This window comes from Macrobrachium rosenbergii, chromosome 18 (assembly GCF_040412425.1).
Source record: "Macrobrachium rosenbergii isolate ZJJX-2024 chromosome 18, ASM4041242v1, whole genome shotgun sequence".
Taxonomy (NCBI): domain Eukaryota; kingdom Metazoa; phylum Arthropoda; class Malacostraca; order Decapoda; family Palaemonidae; genus Macrobrachium; species Macrobrachium rosenbergii.
This window is the reverse complement of record NC_089758.1, coordinates 27,671,170-27,690,325: the sequence shown is the minus strand read 5'-3', so window position 1 is coordinate 27,690,325 and position 19,156 is coordinate 27,671,170. Positions and strand designations below refer to the sequence as shown.

At 35.7% G+C, this 19,156-nt stretch overlaps 1 protein-coding gene and 2 long non-coding RNA genes across 5 annotated transcripts in view; all 3 read right to left on the bottom strand.

Annotated features, from left to right (window-relative positions):
• LOC136848233 (uncharacterized) overlaps nucleotides 1-2,311 on the bottom strand; it is a 96,232-nt gene extending 93,921 nt beyond the window's left edge. Inside the window, exon 1 of the long non-coding RNA XR_010855978.1 lies at nucleotides 2,174-2,311. This is a non-coding gene — a long non-coding RNA (uncharacterized lncRNA). The remainder of the gene's footprint in view (nucleotides 1-2,173) is intronic.
• Nucleotides 2,312-10,229: 7,918 nt separating this feature from the next.
• LOC136848234 (uncharacterized) lies at nucleotides 10,230-14,731 on the bottom strand. Its single transcript, XR_010855979.1, has 3 exons — nucleotides 14,596-14,731; nucleotides 10,636-10,727; nucleotides 10,230-10,360 (listed from the first exon to the last, which is right to left on the bottom strand). It is a non-coding gene; the product is annotated as an uncharacterized lncRNA (long non-coding RNA).
• Nucleotides 14,732-17,035: 2,304 nt separating this feature from the next.
• LOC136848232 (protein TEX261) overlaps nucleotides 17,036-19,156 on the bottom strand; it is a 166,537-nt gene continuing 164,416 nt past the window's right edge. For all 3 annotated transcript variants that reach the window (XM_067120587.1, XM_067120586.1, XM_067120588.1), the window contains exon 6: nucleotides 17,036-18,438. In XM_067120587.1, the coding sequence (XP_066976688.1) occupies nucleotides 18,320-18,438 (119 nt within the window). In that variant the 3' untranslated portion in view covers nucleotides 17,036-18,319. The remainder of the gene's footprint in view (nucleotides 18,439-19,156) is intronic.

Below are 19,156 nucleotides of genomic sequence, written 5' to 3'. Positions count from 1 at the left end.
CTCTTAGCTCATATATATATATATATATATATATATATATATATATATATATATATATATATATATATATATATATATATATATATATATATTGTATATATATATATATATATATATATATATATATATATATATATATGTATACATATATATATAAATATATATATATATATATATATATATATATATATATATATATATATATATATATAATTCAAAAGATAAACCCTATTCATATGAAGGAAGCCTACGGGAGCCACTGACTTGAAATTCGAGCTTCAAAACAATATGATGTTCATTGAAAGAAGTTACCAAAGGTACTAGGAAATACAAGAAGAAGAGATCAGTAACTAGGAAAACCAGATCAGTTAATAAATTAATAAAAAGACAAAAACATTAGTAAAATAAAATACAAAAGTGTAAAACAATTGATTTTATGCTAATAACTAGCTGCTGTGTCCATGCTTAAGCTGATGTACAAAAAAAAAAAAAAATTAAAGAAATCTGAAAGATCTAAACAACACTGATTTATTCCCTTTCCCCTCCCAACTTCCCCTAACACCTACACTCCCAACCCCACCCCCCAACCCCTTCATGGTGATCTTCTTGGCGGAGGCCAAGAAGAGGAAGAGGGGGAGGGGAAAAGGAAGCTGGAGTAGGAGGAGGAGGAGGCGGAGGAGGAGGTCTTGGCAGCTGGTCCATCCCATGTGAGCAAGTTTTCTGCATCTGGCGAAAAATACGAAAGGACTGTAGTAGCCATACCGTCACCTCTCACCGCCCACCGCCCGCCCACCCCTCCGCCACCCAACCCACCAGCCCGCCAGCCCACCCACCACCAACCGCACGGAAAATCAATAATGTTCATTCGCCATCTCGGCAATGACAAGCACAGAGACTGGATAGAGGCCCGTGGCAAAGATTCACGGAGAGAGAGAGAGAGAGAGAGAGAGAGAGAGAGAGAGAGAGAGAGAGAGAGAGAGAGAGAGAGGGTATTGGAATTGAGGGAAAGGAGAGAAAGATGCCATCATGGAAAGGGAAAGCGAAAGCCGGAGAAGCAGCATCTGGATTCAAGGCTCTCTCTCTCTCTCTCTCTCTCTCTCTCTCTCTCTCTCTCTCTCTCTCTCCATTCAGTTTTGATTTTAGTATATTCGTCATGACATGACATTGTTTATATATATATATATATATATATATATATATATATATATATATATATATATATATATATATATATATATATATATATATATATACACCTATATATAATATATATATATGTATATATATATATATATATATATATATATATACACCTATATATAATATATATATATATATGTATATATATATATATATATATATATATATATATATATATACACCTATATATAATATATATATATATATATATATATATATATATATATATATATATATATATATATATATATATATATATATATATATATATATATATATATATATATATATATATATATATATATATATATATATATATATATATATATATATATATATATATATATATATATATACGCATTGACACCAAAACACGAGTGTAAAGTGATTTTTGCCTCTACATCTTACAACTCTCTCTCTCTCTCTCTCTCTCTCTCTCTCTCTCTCTCAAAAACTACGCGTTCCAATTTCGCCACAGAGAAAATTGCATGAAAGTTACGCCGACGCGCTGCTCAATTGCGACCATTTAATAGTGGAGTGTCTCTTTAGAACTGTCTCTATTTGGAATTATACACCAAAACCATTCGGCCGAATTCGGGTTTCCTCTTGTCAATGGATAATCTAATCAAATCGCGTAGACTACAGCTAAGTCACGGGAGACTTCGCCGATGAAATTATTCATTCTAACTACAGTAAGCCTCACATTCTCCCCGTTTAACCACGCATTATTGCTTCGGCGCACATTAATTCGATTTAAGGAACTGAAGAATGAAATTGACATTGCGTTCTATAAACTTGAAAAGTAAAAGATTAAAATAAAAACAGTTATTATCATTATTCAGAAGGTGAACACCATCATATGGAACAAGGCCACCACAAGGGCCACTGACTTGAAATTCACGCTTCCAAAGAATATGATGGTGCTCATTAGACAAAAGTGACAGAAGGCAACAAAATTTTAGGGATCACTTACCTAAGACGTTCGTTTCCCCAGCATAGAGAGCGGCTGTGGTCTTGAACACTCTTCCTTCTGCTAGTTGATTGGGCAGAATCCAAAGGTCCACATCAAACGCCAGACTCTTCTCCCCTTAACATTTTACTAGACTTAGGGAGCTGCCTTCGGGCAAGAGCCCGTGCTGGCATAAAGCCGACTGAAGCCAGACCAATCAGCGGTCTCCTGCAACCCTGAGAAACACAAAATTAAAATTGATTAATATTAAAACTAAAAGATAAAAAAAAAAAACTAAGTATTCCACTGAATGGAATGGAATGGAATACATAGAATTTTGGCCCAAGGAAAAGCGCTGGGACCTATGAGGTCATTCAGCGCAGGGAAACTGATAGTTGACAGGTTTGAAAGGTGTAACAGGAGGAAAACCTCAAAGCAGTTGCACTATGAAACAATTGTTAAGAGAGGGTGGAAAGTCAGATGGAAGAAAAAGAATACGAACAGAGGTATAGTAAAAGGAATGAGAGGGGTTGCGGCTAGGGGCCGAAGGAACGCTGCAGAGAACCTTAAGTAATGCCTACAGTGCGCCGCATGAGGTGCACTGACGGCACTACGTCCCTACGGGAAAGTAATCATTTGAGATCTGACCAAATCTATACAAGAAAAACGAATGCAGCCAAAAGATAAATTAAAGCCTTTAAATTGTGCTATTAGTAAGTACAGTGTTCCAGAGATAACACTAAGCAAAGACAAAATGGGATGGTAAGTAAGTAAATAAGATAATGATCTAATATAGGTTCGTGGGTAAGTATAGGCTAATAGAAAATAAAAAATATTTGGTCTGTATAAAAATCTAACGTAGGCATAAATGACAAGAGACTGACTGTAACTTGGGAATATGTCAGGATAGGGACCACATGTAAATTTGTGGTTTGAATGAATTAGAAAAAGTTAAAGTAACTCAGCGTACTGAAACGAATATTAGTATGGTAAGATCAATAAATCATATGAGTATGAAATCAACTGATTTATGAGACAAGTAACTTCCGTTAATGAGGTAAGGGAAACTGAAGTCATCAGAAAGTTATCAGATCTGCTAAGAACTTCTTTTTTTTATATAAGGTAAAAATAACTGTGACGGAATATAAAACACGCAAATCAAGGCGTACCACCTAAAAAAGAAAAAAAAAAAAAGTCAGGTTAACGTCAATGGGAAGAGCGTATTTTGGGGGAGGCTAAATGGTGAAGACAGGTGTGTGTGTGTGTGTGTGTGTGTGTGTGTGTGTGTGTGTGTGTGTGTGTGTGTGTGTGAGTGTGTGTGTTGATAGAATCGACCTGAATACGGAGAGGGTTGTGAGAGGTTATAGCTGCGTCTTAGAAAACTGCGGTAGTAGAAAATAAAATAAAATTAAATTCTAAAAATATAGGTTGAGGAATGATAAGACAACTAAAGTTTGAGGCCATCCTCAGGTTGATGATAGTTGATTGAAGGGATAGAATGATTAGTTGACTATTTGCGTCAGTATATATCGATGAGAAAAAATACCCTATCTAATAGGGTGAATAGTAGGCCTTTTATTTGGAAGACTGATAAAGTATAATTGTGATTGGTAAGAAAAAATACTATTTCTTTATGTTATCCTATACTGCACCTGACATTGCATGATCCTAGCTCTCGTCAATATTAAGAAAAAATTTTCGCAATTCTGATAAACAAATATTTCGTTCCATACTCTTTCTCTTCAGCAAAAATAACTTAAAGTAGCATATCTTTATCCAATCCTATACTGTTGAAATTACACGATCATAGTTTAGGTCAATTAAGAAAAATTTTCGCAATTCTGATAAATAAATACTTCGTTCCATACTCTTTCTCTTCAGCAACTTACAATATCATTTCTTTATCCCATCTTATAATGTTTTTGAAATGACACGATCACAGCTTTGGTCAATATTTAGAAAAATTTCCGCATTTCTGATAAATAAATACTTCGTTCCATACTCTATTTCTTCAGCAAAAATAACTTAAGTAGTATTTTTTTATCCCATTCTATATTATTCTCGAAATGTCATGATCATAGCTTTGGTCAATATTAAGAAAAATTTCCGCATTTCTGATAAATAAATACTCCGTTCCATACTCTCTCTCTCTTCAGCAAAAAATAACTTTGAACGATAATCTGCCTTCTTCCCAGAACCCAGGTTTCAATTTTTTTTCTCTCCCTCTCTCTCTCTCTCTCCCAACAATAGACGTAGCAGTTGTGCAGACTCGGATTACTCCCGAAGAAGAAATTTCAAAACGTGAGTCGAAAATGATACCTCATTTTCCCCGGCGTTATTATTTTCTTCTCGTCTTCCATTCCTCCATTACTCGCATGCACACGAGCAATTTCAAAATATCCTTTTTCTTTTTTTAAGAGGCTGTTTTTTTTTAATCCGGGGTAGAATACAATAAAAAATAAAGAATACTTTTACCCGCACGGGACGATTGTGTTTCGCATCGCGTTCATTGACTGAAGTAGCAATCTGACTTTTGCCGTTCATTTTTGCATTTTCTGATTACCATCTATAACTGCCTTTGCAGCGGAGAGAAAAATTGCCAACTTGATAAAAGACAATCATTTTCGTAAAAGATGGAAAAAGCGAGAGAGCGATAAAAAGAGAGAGAGAGAGAGAGAGAGAGAGAGAGAGAGAGAGAGAGAGAGAGAGAGAGAGAGAGAGAGAGAGAGAGAGAGGTGTAACAAAAATCTCATGAAGGGTACAGGAGGATTAAGAGATGAGAAGATAATATCAAGAGGTAAACTGATACACAGGGACATGGCACACCTAAACTAATGTCTGGTTATCCAGTCCAACAAATAAATAAACAAATACATCAATATATAAAATAAATAAATAAAACTGCCCTCTTCTTAACGAGATGTTACGCTTCCACGATTCATTTATTCAGCACCCCGAGGTTACGTGTTTACAACATTGCTGTTTTTCCTGACAGATGACACATTAAACACACCTTATATATTATTATTATTATTACTACTCGGTTCAGGTGCTTTTTTGCAGGCAAGGGTTTCAAATCAATTTCAGTTATACCTGCAAATGTGACCTGTTTACATATGCACGCGCTGTAAAAATGCACGTATCTTACAAATGTGACACATATATACACACATATATATATATATATATATATATATATATATATATATATATATATATATATATATATATATATATATATATATATATATATATTATATATGGGTGTGTGTATATATGCGTATGTATTTGTATTTGACGGAAGCGCATGTTTGAATCCAATCTAGTTTATTTCACATGAAATTACATCATACACACATACTGTACATACATGCATAAAAAGTGATCTCTTAGCATAGCTCTAATTACTTGTATTTGAAGAGAGAGAGAGAGAGAGAGAGAGAGAGAGAGAGAGAGAGAGAGAGAGAGAGAGAGAGAGAGAGAAAGCTCTACTTACTTGTATTTGAAGAGAGAGAGATGAAGTTTTACGGCACAGCAACAAAGCATTTCATAATTATACAGCAGTGGTATTTTTTTTTTACCTGTACTTTTGAGAAAAAAAAAAAAAATCTGTAATATCAACTTTCTGCTGGAAGTTAATTTCACAATTTTTTAAGAACTCAAGAGAACAAGAAAACAATTATTGGTTAGACGGGAAAAAAATATATACCCTGGAAATTAATGAGATTTTAAATATTTCATCCACCAAGACCCCCACGTTGTTTTTGTATGTTCATGGAACGGGAGATGAATATGTTTCTGTTCTTCTGTTCCAAAACTCATCTAGCGAAGCTTTATGAAAAAACCTGGTTAAAAAAAAAAAAACGTATGGAGAAAAACATGCGGAGAGCCTTGACGGAATAAATGAGAGAAAGTCTTTCAGAAAAATGTCAACAAGCAAAGAAATAGATCTGATTATGATCTTCTTTAATTTCTTTCGTACTAAGCAAACCCTCTCGAGGAAGGTAAACACTTTTACCTCCACTACTAATTGGTCTATAAATAATGTGCAGCCTGGCGAGGTTCCAGTGTTTACCCGTCGGCCTCCTGCTTGCTAAGGTATACTGCACTCTTTTGAAGGCCCGGAAGTCTGTTTGGATTATAAATATCAAAGATATACTTCAGAATATTTCAGCTCTCACCTTTTTCCTGCTTCAAAAGATTTCCACTTTTGCATTTTCTTTCACTACTACACTCCCCTCCTCCCTCCCCAACTCCCCAACCCCCCATTTCTTTCAGAACCCCTGGTCCCACTACCCCCTCCCCCTCCCCTGCCTGTGGTGGTGATGATGATGATGATGAGAATGATGATGCTGCTGATGATGAATAAGATGATGAGATGGTGGTGTTCTATAATGCTAGCGAAGTATCATGAATAACAGAGCCGTATTTATGACTTTCTCCCGAGCAACAGAATTGTGAAAGCTGAATGTTTGATATGATAATGATCATGGCGTTGCTCCGAGTGCTTATTATCGTGTGAAGTGATCATTAATTCAAGGATTCTTCTTCTACTTCTCCTTCTTCTTCTTCTCCTCTCCCAGCGAAGATAGGAAAGGAAATATAAAGTTAATATAAAGTTTTTCCAGAAGTGACTGGTATAAGAGAGGAAGGGCGAAGACCGAGAGAATAAAGAAAAGAAACAAAAAAAAGATAATAAACGGACTGCCACATATATTTAGACGTTAAATACTGCCATAAAGTAGAGGAGGCTTTCCAGGAGAGATTTCCAGGAGGGAGTTCCAGGAGGGAGTTCCAGGAGGGCTTTCCAGAAGGATGCTGAAGCAAGCTTCTCCAGTTTTAACTTATTTAGGTTCATATTTTCTCGATGTAATATCTGTGTAAAAAAAAAAAAAAAAAATTCAACATCAGGAAAAATTTGAAGTTTTTCACTGCAGGTTTAAATGTTTTTTAAAAGGGATATTGACTGATGTACCTCTTTTTATTTCATCCGGTTTTTACTCTTTATTTTCTTCTTTTTCTTTTCCTTTGCTTCTTCTTCGCACATTAAAAAACCATAGATAATGTAACGTGAAACTGTATGTGTGTGTCCTGAATGGTTAAGCTGTCTACAGAATACGGGATAAGTATTTCACTTCATTCTTTGTAATCAAATGAAAGGAAAAAACTGGAATGACAGCGCACAGGGAAGATAGAAATGCAGTACTTATAAGTCAAGCGTATTTAGATACTTAGTACTTGTTCTATGAGATACGAGTCTATTATAAAAAATAAATGGATGCCTTTATGGGTGAACACTATAAATGTGCTTTTACTCTGGATCAATCATTTGTGTCTTCTTAGAGTATTTTAGTTTACAAATTTTTTCAGTGATGACAAATTCTCATGCAATGTCAGTGTTTTATCCAAGCTCTGTCTGTCAGTCAGGGATTATTTGCTGACGCGGAGGCTTTTGAGTCAAGAACGTCTCCCTCAGAACCTTGTTTATTATCTAAATCTTCTGTAAATCACTTGCCTTCTTTCCTCCTTTCCACTGAGACTTGAGTCTTCACTCTTTCTACTATTCAGAATACTCGTATAAAAGGGCCTTTGACACCCCTTCCAATTTCTCTGTCATTATCAAAATCTTGACCCTCTTTGTATTGTGCTTTCATTCCTGTTTTTGTATTTTCTTCTTCTACTTTTCACCGTCCGCAAAATTCCAGATGTTCCATCACCTATTTACGCTTTTTCGTTTATATTTAATATTTCTGCAACAAACCTTATAAAGTTGGTAAAGAGGTTTATAGAGAATCGTCTATTTGCTTCTAAAGTTTTTCATGATTAGGTTAGTCCTCTCCTATGGTGGCCCTTACCTTATGAAATAAAATATTCATGCTCAAGACAAAGCACTGGGACCTCTGAGGTCATTCAGCACTGAGAGGGAAATTGAGAGTAAAAATGTTTCAAAGGTGTAACAGGGGAGAAACCTCGCAGTTGCATTATGAAACAATTGTTAAAAGACTGTGGAAAGCAAGATGGAAGAACGAAAATATGAATGGGGGTACAGTAAAAGGAATGAAAGGGGTTGCAGCTAGCGGCCGAAGGGACGCCACAAAGCACCTGAAGTAATGCCGACAGTGCACCAAATGGCCCTTACCTTATACAATGGACAATCATTTAGTTAAGACATTTTGTACGCAATTCATCTTTCATAACTATAACAAAGATCACCTTTCCAGTCATTTCTGGAATCAGGCAGCTTCCCCTTGTCTTCCTTGAACGAGACTTAGTTATCTTCCAGCGGGCTCAGTCCATCAACTCTTTTGACTGCATTATCCTCAGCCGTTCCATCATCTATCTCATTTATTCCAGCTCCGTCTCTTCTTTGAATCCCTCCTCCTCCTCCTCCTTCTCCTTTCTCTTTCTCCGGGAGTTTATTCATCTCGTAAACGCCATTTTCTCCTGGAAGCGCTTGCCTTTATTCTCCATTAACCTCTGTTTAGTATTAATCTGTTTCTCACTCCCCCTCGACATTCATTATCTTTCCTCTTACGCTGCCGTCCATTAGACGCTTCCTCCAAAATGTTTCATTCGGGTTCCTTCTCCTTCTCCTTCTCTCCTCTATTAATAGAGTTTTCGTCTCAGCCTCTTGTCAAGCTATGGCTACGTTCTTCTTCTTCTTCTTCTTCTTCTTCTTCTTCTAACTATGCCTCCCACTCGAGAATGTGAATGTAAGTCGAGCTTGAAAGTTTTTAAATATACACAAATACATACATGTCTGTTTACTGGAATCAAATGGAGTTCTTTGAAATTAAAGGGCCCTTAAAAAAAGTTAACAAAAAATGTTTTCTCTAGCCGTTTAGTTTCGCAAACATACATACATATACACGTACATACATACGTCTGGTTACATGAATCTAACGGGGTTCTTTGAAATTAAAAGACTCATAAAAAAAATTTTACAAGAAGCATGCTTTTCTCTGTTTGTACTATAGGCGTGTTAGTTTCACATTCAGTCATACATACATACATACATACATACATACATACATACATACATACATACATACATACATACATACGTCTGTTTACTGTAATCTAATGGGTTCTTGGAAATTAAAAGGCCCATAAAAACAAAGTAAAAAAAAAAAACAAATTTTCTCTGTTTTATCCATAGACCTTTTAGTTTCGCATACATACATACAAACATTTAAACATACATATATACATAGGCAAAAAGCCCGCATTATTCATTTACACCTTTTGTGACTTTCCGCACAATGTAACGTAGTTTCTTAAAGATACGATAATTTGCTGTATTTTAACAGATGCTAAATTTGATTGGTTAAAGAGGAAACGGTAAAAATATAACGTACTGATAAGCTTAATTCCACAGTTTCCACAGTTAATGGCAGACTCGCTGCTCGTAGCAGAATGCATGAACATATGACCATGATATGACAAGAAAAATATGACAGGTTAATTGACATAGTAAAAGGTTTCAACGTTTATCACGAACCTTACAAAAAGTGAATTACTTTTCTTAACTGACAGTGAAATGAACATGAAACTGGTGTCAACTTAAAGGCATAGAAATATATATCCTGCTCAGAGACATATACAACACTTTACTCGTAAAATAGGCTTTGAAATAACTAACCTTCAGTCGATACTAATGGCCTGTCCACACTAGCGGGCATGACCGTCGGGCGCTTGCAGCTCTTTATATTTTCTCTCGCTTCTGAAGCAGTGTTACCAGACAGTCGCATCGCTCTGGCTCCATACTCAGTAAGTCAGTATAGTGGAACGGTTATGGGAACAGTGTTGGCCCATCGGGCAGTGCCCGCTAGTGTGGACAGGGTTTTAAACGGAATGAGACACTCGATATTTTCTCATCTGCGCACATCTGCACAATACTCTTGCAGTTGTCGGTACGACATCCATTACCGTTGATTGTTCTCGGTAGAGGGAGATGAGGTTCCATCTCTCGGAAAACAGCATCTCTATTTGTTCTTTAACTTTTGTTATTGCCTAGTCCTTCGCGTCTCCAATAACGAACACATGAAAGAGAAATAACTCCTCCTTTCTGCATCGTTTTTCCACGACTATCAAAAGATTTCCGCACAGTATTCTCGCTCCCAATTCTTTTTGGCTCCGTTGGTCACGTGACAGTGTCTATCTCTCTCTCTCTCTCTCGCCTTGTCGTTTAAAGAGTCAACGTTAACATCCCTTTCATTAAAAAAAATAATGTTTTTACACTCACGTTACTTCGCCTTCTTGTTTGAAGAGTCAACATAAACATTCCCTTCCTTAAAAATGAAAAATAATGTTTTCACACTTACGTTACTTCTGACGCTGGTAGAGAAGGACAAATGTTATTTGCAAGAAAATGGCCATATTTAATTTCCTATGAAGATATGATTGGCGTTGACCCCTTAATAAAATTCAGTAAATGGAAGAGATAAAATAAAGGATCTTAAGTTTGTAAGTAATAACAAACTCACCTAGTTTCAAGAATGAAGTTCATTTCAAAACTTGTCAAAACTGATACCATGCAATTTTCTCTTTAGGCCTAATCATTCTGGAATTCCACGCTCTGAAAGTAAAAGGAATTGTGAATTGATCAGACATTATCTGCGCATATTCAGTCAGCTTGTGCACCAGAGAATGACATTTCAGTAAAGAAAGAGTTCAGTCTTCTAACTACAAAATTCTGCCCCAACTCGGTCCTACCCCCAAAAACACCATGACAGAATTTCACCGAGTAACTCTCTGCAGCGTTCGTTACAAGGGCAAATCATTTCGTTGCATTAGGATAAAATCTTAAAAATTTTTTGATACAATTACTTGCACCATCTATTTTTGCCTTTTTTTTTCTAAATCAACAAACTGGTCATTCTTAGGTTATTAAAATTGTAACACCAGCCAGCATACTTAACAATATGTGTCCACCTGGGAATAGATGTTGCCTGGCCTATTTAGCCACTGAAAACATACCTAAGCTCTTCCCCAGCTCTTAGTTCTTCATTGGAGGGGTGGGTGGAGCTCTTGGCTAAAACGCTGTTGGCCCAGCGTTCGACTTTCCGACCGGCCAATGAAGAATTAGAGGAATTTATTTCTGGTGATAGAAATTCATTTCTCGTCATAATGTGATTCAGATTCCACAATAAGCTGTAGGTCCCACTGCTAGGGAACCAGTTGGTTCTTAGCCATGTAAAATAAATCTAATCCTTCGGGCCAGCCCTAGGAGAGCTGTTAATCAGCTCAGTGGTCTGGTTAAACTAAGATATACTTAACTTTTTTTCTTCCCCAGCTCTAGTCGACCATTCAAGTCAATCAGCAAACAACAGCTTTATCATTCTTATTTTGGAAACTATGCATATCAGTCACATAAAAAGACATATCAGCAAAGGCAATTAAATTAACACTGCAAGATATCAAGGCGCTACATTTAAACCTTTAACAAAACTTCAGCCATTCCTATTACGACACGTTCAACTGGAAACTGCTATGCACCCAATTCCTAATCACTTTGGAATAAAAGTTCCTCCCTTCTGCAAATCAGTAAGATAAGCAATGTTCTCCTAATCTGCTACTCTTTTCCTGTCCTTATGATCTCCTTTTACTTTGCTTTCTTGACAATATCTTTACCATTGTTAGGAATAAGATTCGAATCCAAAAATTCTGAGAAAATGTAGGATTACATCCCCCTTGCAACTGTGGAAATAGGTCTTAATCTCTTCCTATTGACTAATGCTGAATCCTGAAGTAAACCATTTGTCCACTACCCTTCCATTCTTTCAAGCAGGATTGAAGTCTTGAACCTGTCTACAAATTCAATCTGGCCAGGCAACAACTGAAATAAGCTGAGTATAACAATTTTTCTATTGGATTTTAATTGCTTGCATGCATACATAACCTTCTTCCACTCATGAATCGTGGAAATGGCAAGGGCATTTGCACCTCCTTTTTTTGTAGCTGTTGTGTTATTAATTGTATACCTGCGTCACTCTTTGTAGTCACCGAATGAATCTCTGTATTCAATACCTTTTACAGAATGGTGACCACAGCCAATACCATCAAATCTTGGGATACTCCGGATATTCCTATACTGTACTAGGGTCTTCCTCAGTCTTGTGTTAGGGTCCCCTTTGCTTGAAAAACCAATACTTCCCAATGCTTATTTATTGAATTATGAAGCAATATTTAACTAAAGGCCATTTACTTACATTTTGCCACAATTTATGTATAACAGGTTGTTTGCCAAATGGAGGGGGCTGAAAGGACCATTATTCTTTATTTGAACCTACCACTTACAGCTACCAAAGACCTACAAATGCCCTTCTATCTATTTGCTTGTCCGTTTTTCTCCTTGATTTTCCTTCGATAAGTGATGCAATAATGGCCCTCCCTCTTTCTAAGAATGGAAGAGCATAACTACAACAGACATCCTTCTATAACCCACAAATAAACCTTGTGAAGAAATGCAGGTATGGCCTATCAGCTGGTACCATGATATAGTAGTATACACATTTGATTTCCTGGAGAGGGATCGCCGCCCACTACAGGTTACATTTCACCAGATGTATTTGTATAGGTGGGCCACCATCTGTCTTGCTGAATACCTCCTCAACGTTTCACTAGGAAGCTCACGAGCAACACAGCTGCTGTTCTCATGAGAATGTCTGCAGTTTATAATTTGCCCATAGACCCATGCCTACTGAGGAGCCAAATGATGTATGCTAATAATCCTACCTGACCTTTGATTTAGATGTGGACTAAGCTTAGCCAATGCATCAGTCATTACACTAGTTAACTTTAGTGAAACAGTCCTCTCCAGTATAATTTAGTGGACCAAGTCTAAGCATGGTTTTCACGGATCCAGTGTGCTCGCTAATGAGAGACTGGTTAACAAACCCCAAAAACTACAGGCCAGCTGAAAACCATAGGGCATTTCACGAATTCAACTGCTATCTTTCTCCGACACACCCTACAAACCTTTGGAAAGCAACAACAACACAGTCATTTCAGCATGGCTCAACAAATTCTTACCAGGAAACAGCATAAATTTCTGGAGTTCCATAAAAATACAGGCTCTGGATTTATAAATGTAAACTCAGTAGATTTCAATTACAGTAATTCTCCATTCTAATATAGACAATTAACTTTTTTTAAATGGTTTCACTTTAGAAACAAAAAAAAAACTCTTAAGGAAAAATGGTTTTGTTAACAGAAAGTACAGTAGTCAAATGAAAACCAGTAGGCTGAGCCCAATAGTATTCCCCAAGGCACTGAATTGTATGTCAGACAGGCTTCCCTATAGATAGGCAATTTTATAAGTGGAATCAGTAGGCTATACACTTCACCTGCCAATGTTTCAGTTGTTATGTGACAGACGTGAACAAACATTATTGATAAAAAATAACTTTTCCTATTCTGAATGAGCCCAACTCCGAATCACCTTACAACAGAGTTCACTCAAAAGACAAAAGCACAATACAAATACCAGTACAAATCAATCTTAAACCATAATTCCTGTAAGTGTCTACAAGTTTAAGTAAGTCAGTACTTGAGTGGCTTCTATAATCCATGACAATTCAGTTGCATACTTCCTGAACAAAATTCGGACATCAGTAACAGACAATCAAGCCTCCTTTGGATTCCTCCACCTGCTCAACTTTATGCAATACTCCCCAGTCTTCTTTAAATCAACAGAACTCGTATCCATACATAAGTGCTCTGTTGGCAGTTATCTAATGTGGGAGACAATCTCTCTATGCATTTCTTTGCACAAGATACTGGTATTAATGCAGTATATTTACAGCAATGTAAATATACTGCTTCTCTAAAGCCAAAGATACGCTTCTTTGTTTTGAAGGAAGGACAAAGAACGTGACCACTTTTCTAGTTCAGACATGCTGTTGAAATGTATTACTTGGGTCATGGCCAAGACCCCCTTGTTCTCATTTTCTTTTATTGCTAAATCCATATAGTTCTTAATTACTGATACTATAACTTTCCTTTTGTTTGGGAGAAACAACTATAATCACTCAATGCTGTTATTACAAGTTTGTCACTCTAAGCAATATTTTCTTGAATTAACAGTCGCCTGATTTATCCACGACGCTCATCTTTCACTGCTCTTCATAAATGGCAGTCCTGGGAAAGCCACATGGATGCACATATGACCTTGACTTGATCATCCACCCACTGAGATCTGGTTCAACATGGCAGCTACTCAACTGGTTAAGGAAATCGGCCATTGAACCATACCCTTACTCATGCTCTAGAAACAGCTAAATTTACATTCAAGAGCAAGCAGATTCCACTATACATAAACAAATTCCAAAATTACAGTAAGAAAAACTACAGAAAAAAAATATCCTACCTAGTTTAGCCTGCCTACTCATATATATACGATAAAAATATATGGGAGGAAGAAAATAAAAAGGAGAAAAACCTACCTACAGAATTCTGCTGAAGCAATTATATCCTAGAATTGATGGTCAGTTTTAAGCAGCTATTCTCTGATGTCCTCTGATCACAATCAAGGAACAAGAAGCCTCATAGGATGATTGCTGGAGAATGCTATGAAAGTACTGGAAAAAATGCTGAAAGAAAAGGTTGCAAAAATTTTCAAACTCAACAAATAACTTTTGGCCACAGACATCAACAACAGATGCCTTTTGTATATTGATACTACTAGTGAACTACTATCCTAAAAAGAATGAGGCTGTAAAAAATATGTTGTGGCTCTTATGAAGGCATTTAACAATACCGTGACTACCTACTGTGAGAGTAAAAGACCCTAAAAGACCAACGACTAGTTATGTTACATCGTAGCTGCATTTAGAGTAAAGACAGTGGTAGGTGTATCTGAAGAAGAGCAGATAATTGTTGTAATCCAGGAAAGATTAGCAATTTCCTTTAGTTTTATCACAGTAATGGGAAAAGCCAAAACATATGAGAAAAGGAAGGAACTGGAAGCTGCAATAAGGTGATTTATCACAGTAACAGAAAAAGCCAAAAACATATGAGAAAAGGAAGCAACTGGAAGCTGCTGCAATAAGATGACGACCTTGAGCTACAACAAAATCAAAGGGTGATGTGTTTGACATGTTGAAATTGATGGAGAAGTTGAGTAAAGAGGAAATGACTGAAATTCAACATTAGAAAAATCCAAATTTACCATTTACAAGAAGAATGGCTCAGAATTTCAAATTATAAAGGGCACAAGATTTTCAGTAACCAAAACATACAAAGATTTTGAAGGAGTATAATTACAAAATACTGAGACTCACTGAGTCCATAGGGAAGAGCATGCTACAAACAAAGTTGAACAATGTAGCATCTAGAAGCTAGAACACGGATGATCTCAAAGACTGATACAGTATACTCAGAGCAAGTGAAGAAAAAGGGAGAAGGGCATTTAGTCTTAAAAGTAGTGGATATGAAAGTAAAAGGAGTAAGTACAACCAGCAGGATGGGCCTGTTAACAGAGAAATGGTATGCAAAAAAGCTTGAACCCGATGTTAATTCAGGCACAAAGTGTACAAGACGAAGAGCGAGGAAAGCTCATTTCAAGTCTAGATAAGAAACTTGGGACTATCACAAAAAACAAAATATTGCATAAGCAATCATAAGAAGTAAATATACAAAACATAAATATCTAATAATTCCCTCAATCATAGGAACTAAATACACAAAACACAATTCCCTATCACAAATTTCATAAAAATAACATAAAATATTTAGACACTGAAGAATTGTAATGATGGACAAAATTATTTAGAGAGAGCAAGGAAAATATCAATGCACAGCAATCTGTGAGAACCAGGAAAAAGTTATTGGAAAAGGTGGGCTCCCAAGAGGAGTACGTATCAGGCCCTATACTAAACCAAGACTAATGGCTAATTTGTAATTAAAGACTTGATCTCTCCATCACAGATTACTGATATTTTGAAGAGGTTTGCACATGGTAATACCAGAGATCTTGTCAAGTGTACTATGGTCCTATCTTTTTTATCACCATACACTTTCTGGTAATAAAAACGTTGGCCATTTTCAAAATTTAACACGACTGGGAACAAATAATGTCATGTGAGCTCTGCTGGCTTTCTTTTATTACCATTAAGATTAGATTCGCTTCCTGCCACCTAGCTCTTTTGCCTTGTCATGATGAAAATATTGCATCTCCCTTTTTCCATTATAATACTTTTTGTGTTTAAGCACTACAGAACCTTATTTCATTTACCGTAAAACATAAAACAATACAATGACAGTATGCTTTCAAAACTGAACATGGTGGCACCGCGTACCAAGAAGACCAACGAGTAATGCATGCAGACAGATACCAAACAAATTAAAGAAACTTTGTCTATAAGAACAAAACTGATGCAAGTTCCACTAAGGAACCCTAGAGTATGTATACCAAATCAATTGTCACATCATATACTGTAAATCCAGTGTTGCAGTAAAAATAATTTACAGTGTACCTGTAATACAATCAAATGAACATGAATGTAAAACCTTATATGACCTAAAATCATGACACTGGAAAAATCAAAGAAACATTACTGCCCAATTTTTTCTCCAAGTTTTTCAGCATTTTCCAGCCTACCACAAAGACAAGTATTACTGTAAATAATTTTCTTTAGGAAGCATTCCTCCTTAAAATGTATATTCACAGCATATAAGATTTGAGAAAATTATTTCCAATATAAAACAAGATACAATTAGATAAGCCTAAGTTTTGTGCACCACTGCTTGGTGAAGGTGATTTAATAAAGATTTTAACTCTTTCTCTACATCACATTTGTAGAATAACACTCTTGCACCAAGGCTGGCTGATAACTAGAAATTAAGTTAACAGATTGTTAGGCCTCCAAATCAAGAATATCATGATTAGTTTTTGGATTGTTTATTACAACAGCATTGTAAAAAATGATTGCTCTAAGCATGATTACCTATTGGACACTTTCCACGCTTATATTATTGTCATGTTCTGGGTAAACAACTAAAAGAACCTGACAAAATGAAACCTTTTTCTAAGAACTACCAAAACTCACTGGTATGTAATCCCCAAAAATTATTCAAGCTACATAATCACCACTCCACTTACTTGACAAACATTGCTCAGAAAGGACAATGAATGTATTACTGTCAGATAATTCCTAAAAGTACACTTTTAGCTTTTACTCTTATGCACTGTTGTTAAAATGAAGTGGGCAGAATCTAATAAACAAGTTTTCTTGGTGTGTGTAATATAGTCTTCAATTTGCACTTATTTTTCCCTCAAGAAAATACCAATCATCTGTTTAAAAAAGTACACCACGTTTCTACATAAAGTTATACAACTTTAACTATATTTTTTCTCCAAAATTAGTGCGTACTGTACACATCATTACATCAAAAATAATTTCGTTAAATACATCGTATCACCCAGCGAGATAGAAGAAACAAAGCTTGCATAAATAAATAATGAACATAATTACATTAAGCATTAATTCCCTGAAGGCATACCAAACAAATAAAATAGTTAGTAGACTGATATGTTCTGCGCATAGAATATCTGGTTATTGCAAGAAAAGGTGGATTTATTTCTTGAGGTTCACTGGATAACCATACAAATCACTTGTAAAAAAAAAAATATACAAAATCTTACAAAACTATATCCAATACATTATGCTCCACATGAAAAAAATATAATACTCTACACCATATGGATACTACTTTCAAATAACTGCTGGTGCTAATTTCTATATAACAATAAAAGTAAAACACAAAAATATCACTAACTAACAATGCTGTGACAGGTCAGAGTTTTGTTAGCTTCGACATGAAGGAGAGTTGTAAAGAAATTACAAAAAGAATCAACTGACAAAACAATCAAACTGACAAAACAAAACAGAACTTGATTCACAGTCAACTCTTTGCTGAATGCAGCATTCAGCTTTTCTCACTGTAAAATATCCATACAAAAGAAATCTGCGTTCACCAAACTAGCCTATTCAAGTTTGTGGAACATCATTCTAGGACTAGCTATTTTCATGTACTTTACATTACATACATATGCTTAAATAATGCAAAACTCTAAAAATGTTTTTCCCTTACAACAATGAAAAACTAACACTCACAGTATTGAACTATACATTTTCAGAATTAACAAAATTTTACATATAAAAGAGTTCAAAAAGCTTTCTTTCCCCTTTGCGGAAAAAATTCTTCCTTTAGATAGTTAAATAAGGACAGGAGGCCATATCGCTTGCCTTTTTTGTTGAAGTAACCAGTGACAAAATCATCGTCATCTGCAAGAAACAATATGAAATATGATTAATAACTTCATACCTAAAATGTCCCAATCTTAAAACAATACACTTATCGATACTGCACTTGCCAGTATAAGAAGCATTTTTGCCTAAAGGAAACAGGCCAATGTAGCCCAGAAGCACAAGAAAATACTCATCTTTTTCCTAATCTTCATGGCCCTACTTGCTATATTTTGAAGCTTCTTACCAACCAATCAATTACAGTATTAGAGTGAGGAAGGATTAGAAAAACTTGTATCTTACACACTCAGAAAGGTCTGCCCTTGAAAAAAATTTAAAAATGCATTTTTCTTCATTCTTTTGCTGTCCTCTTACTAACTCAATGACAAGAGTAAACCTAATCTACCATGCCAGCATTTATTTCTGCCTACCAAGAATATGTCACGAAAACATTGTTATTTAAATGGTATGGCATGGAAAAATTCATTACAGCATCAAAACATAACACAGTTGCTTGAACTTATGCGGTCACACAAACAAACTTAAGCACTTGAAAAACATTTGCCTACCTGACTAACCTTAAAAGTCTTTCTTTCAATGCCTAATAAAGATATTTTACAGTAATGTTGTACTATTATCTATATGGCAAGGTATACACAAACTTATGCCATCATCACAGTTAGGTTACTGGCTATCTCTTAAAATGAATGTTAAGCGTATATTAAAGTTTAGTTTACGCTGCAAATTATGTGAAATT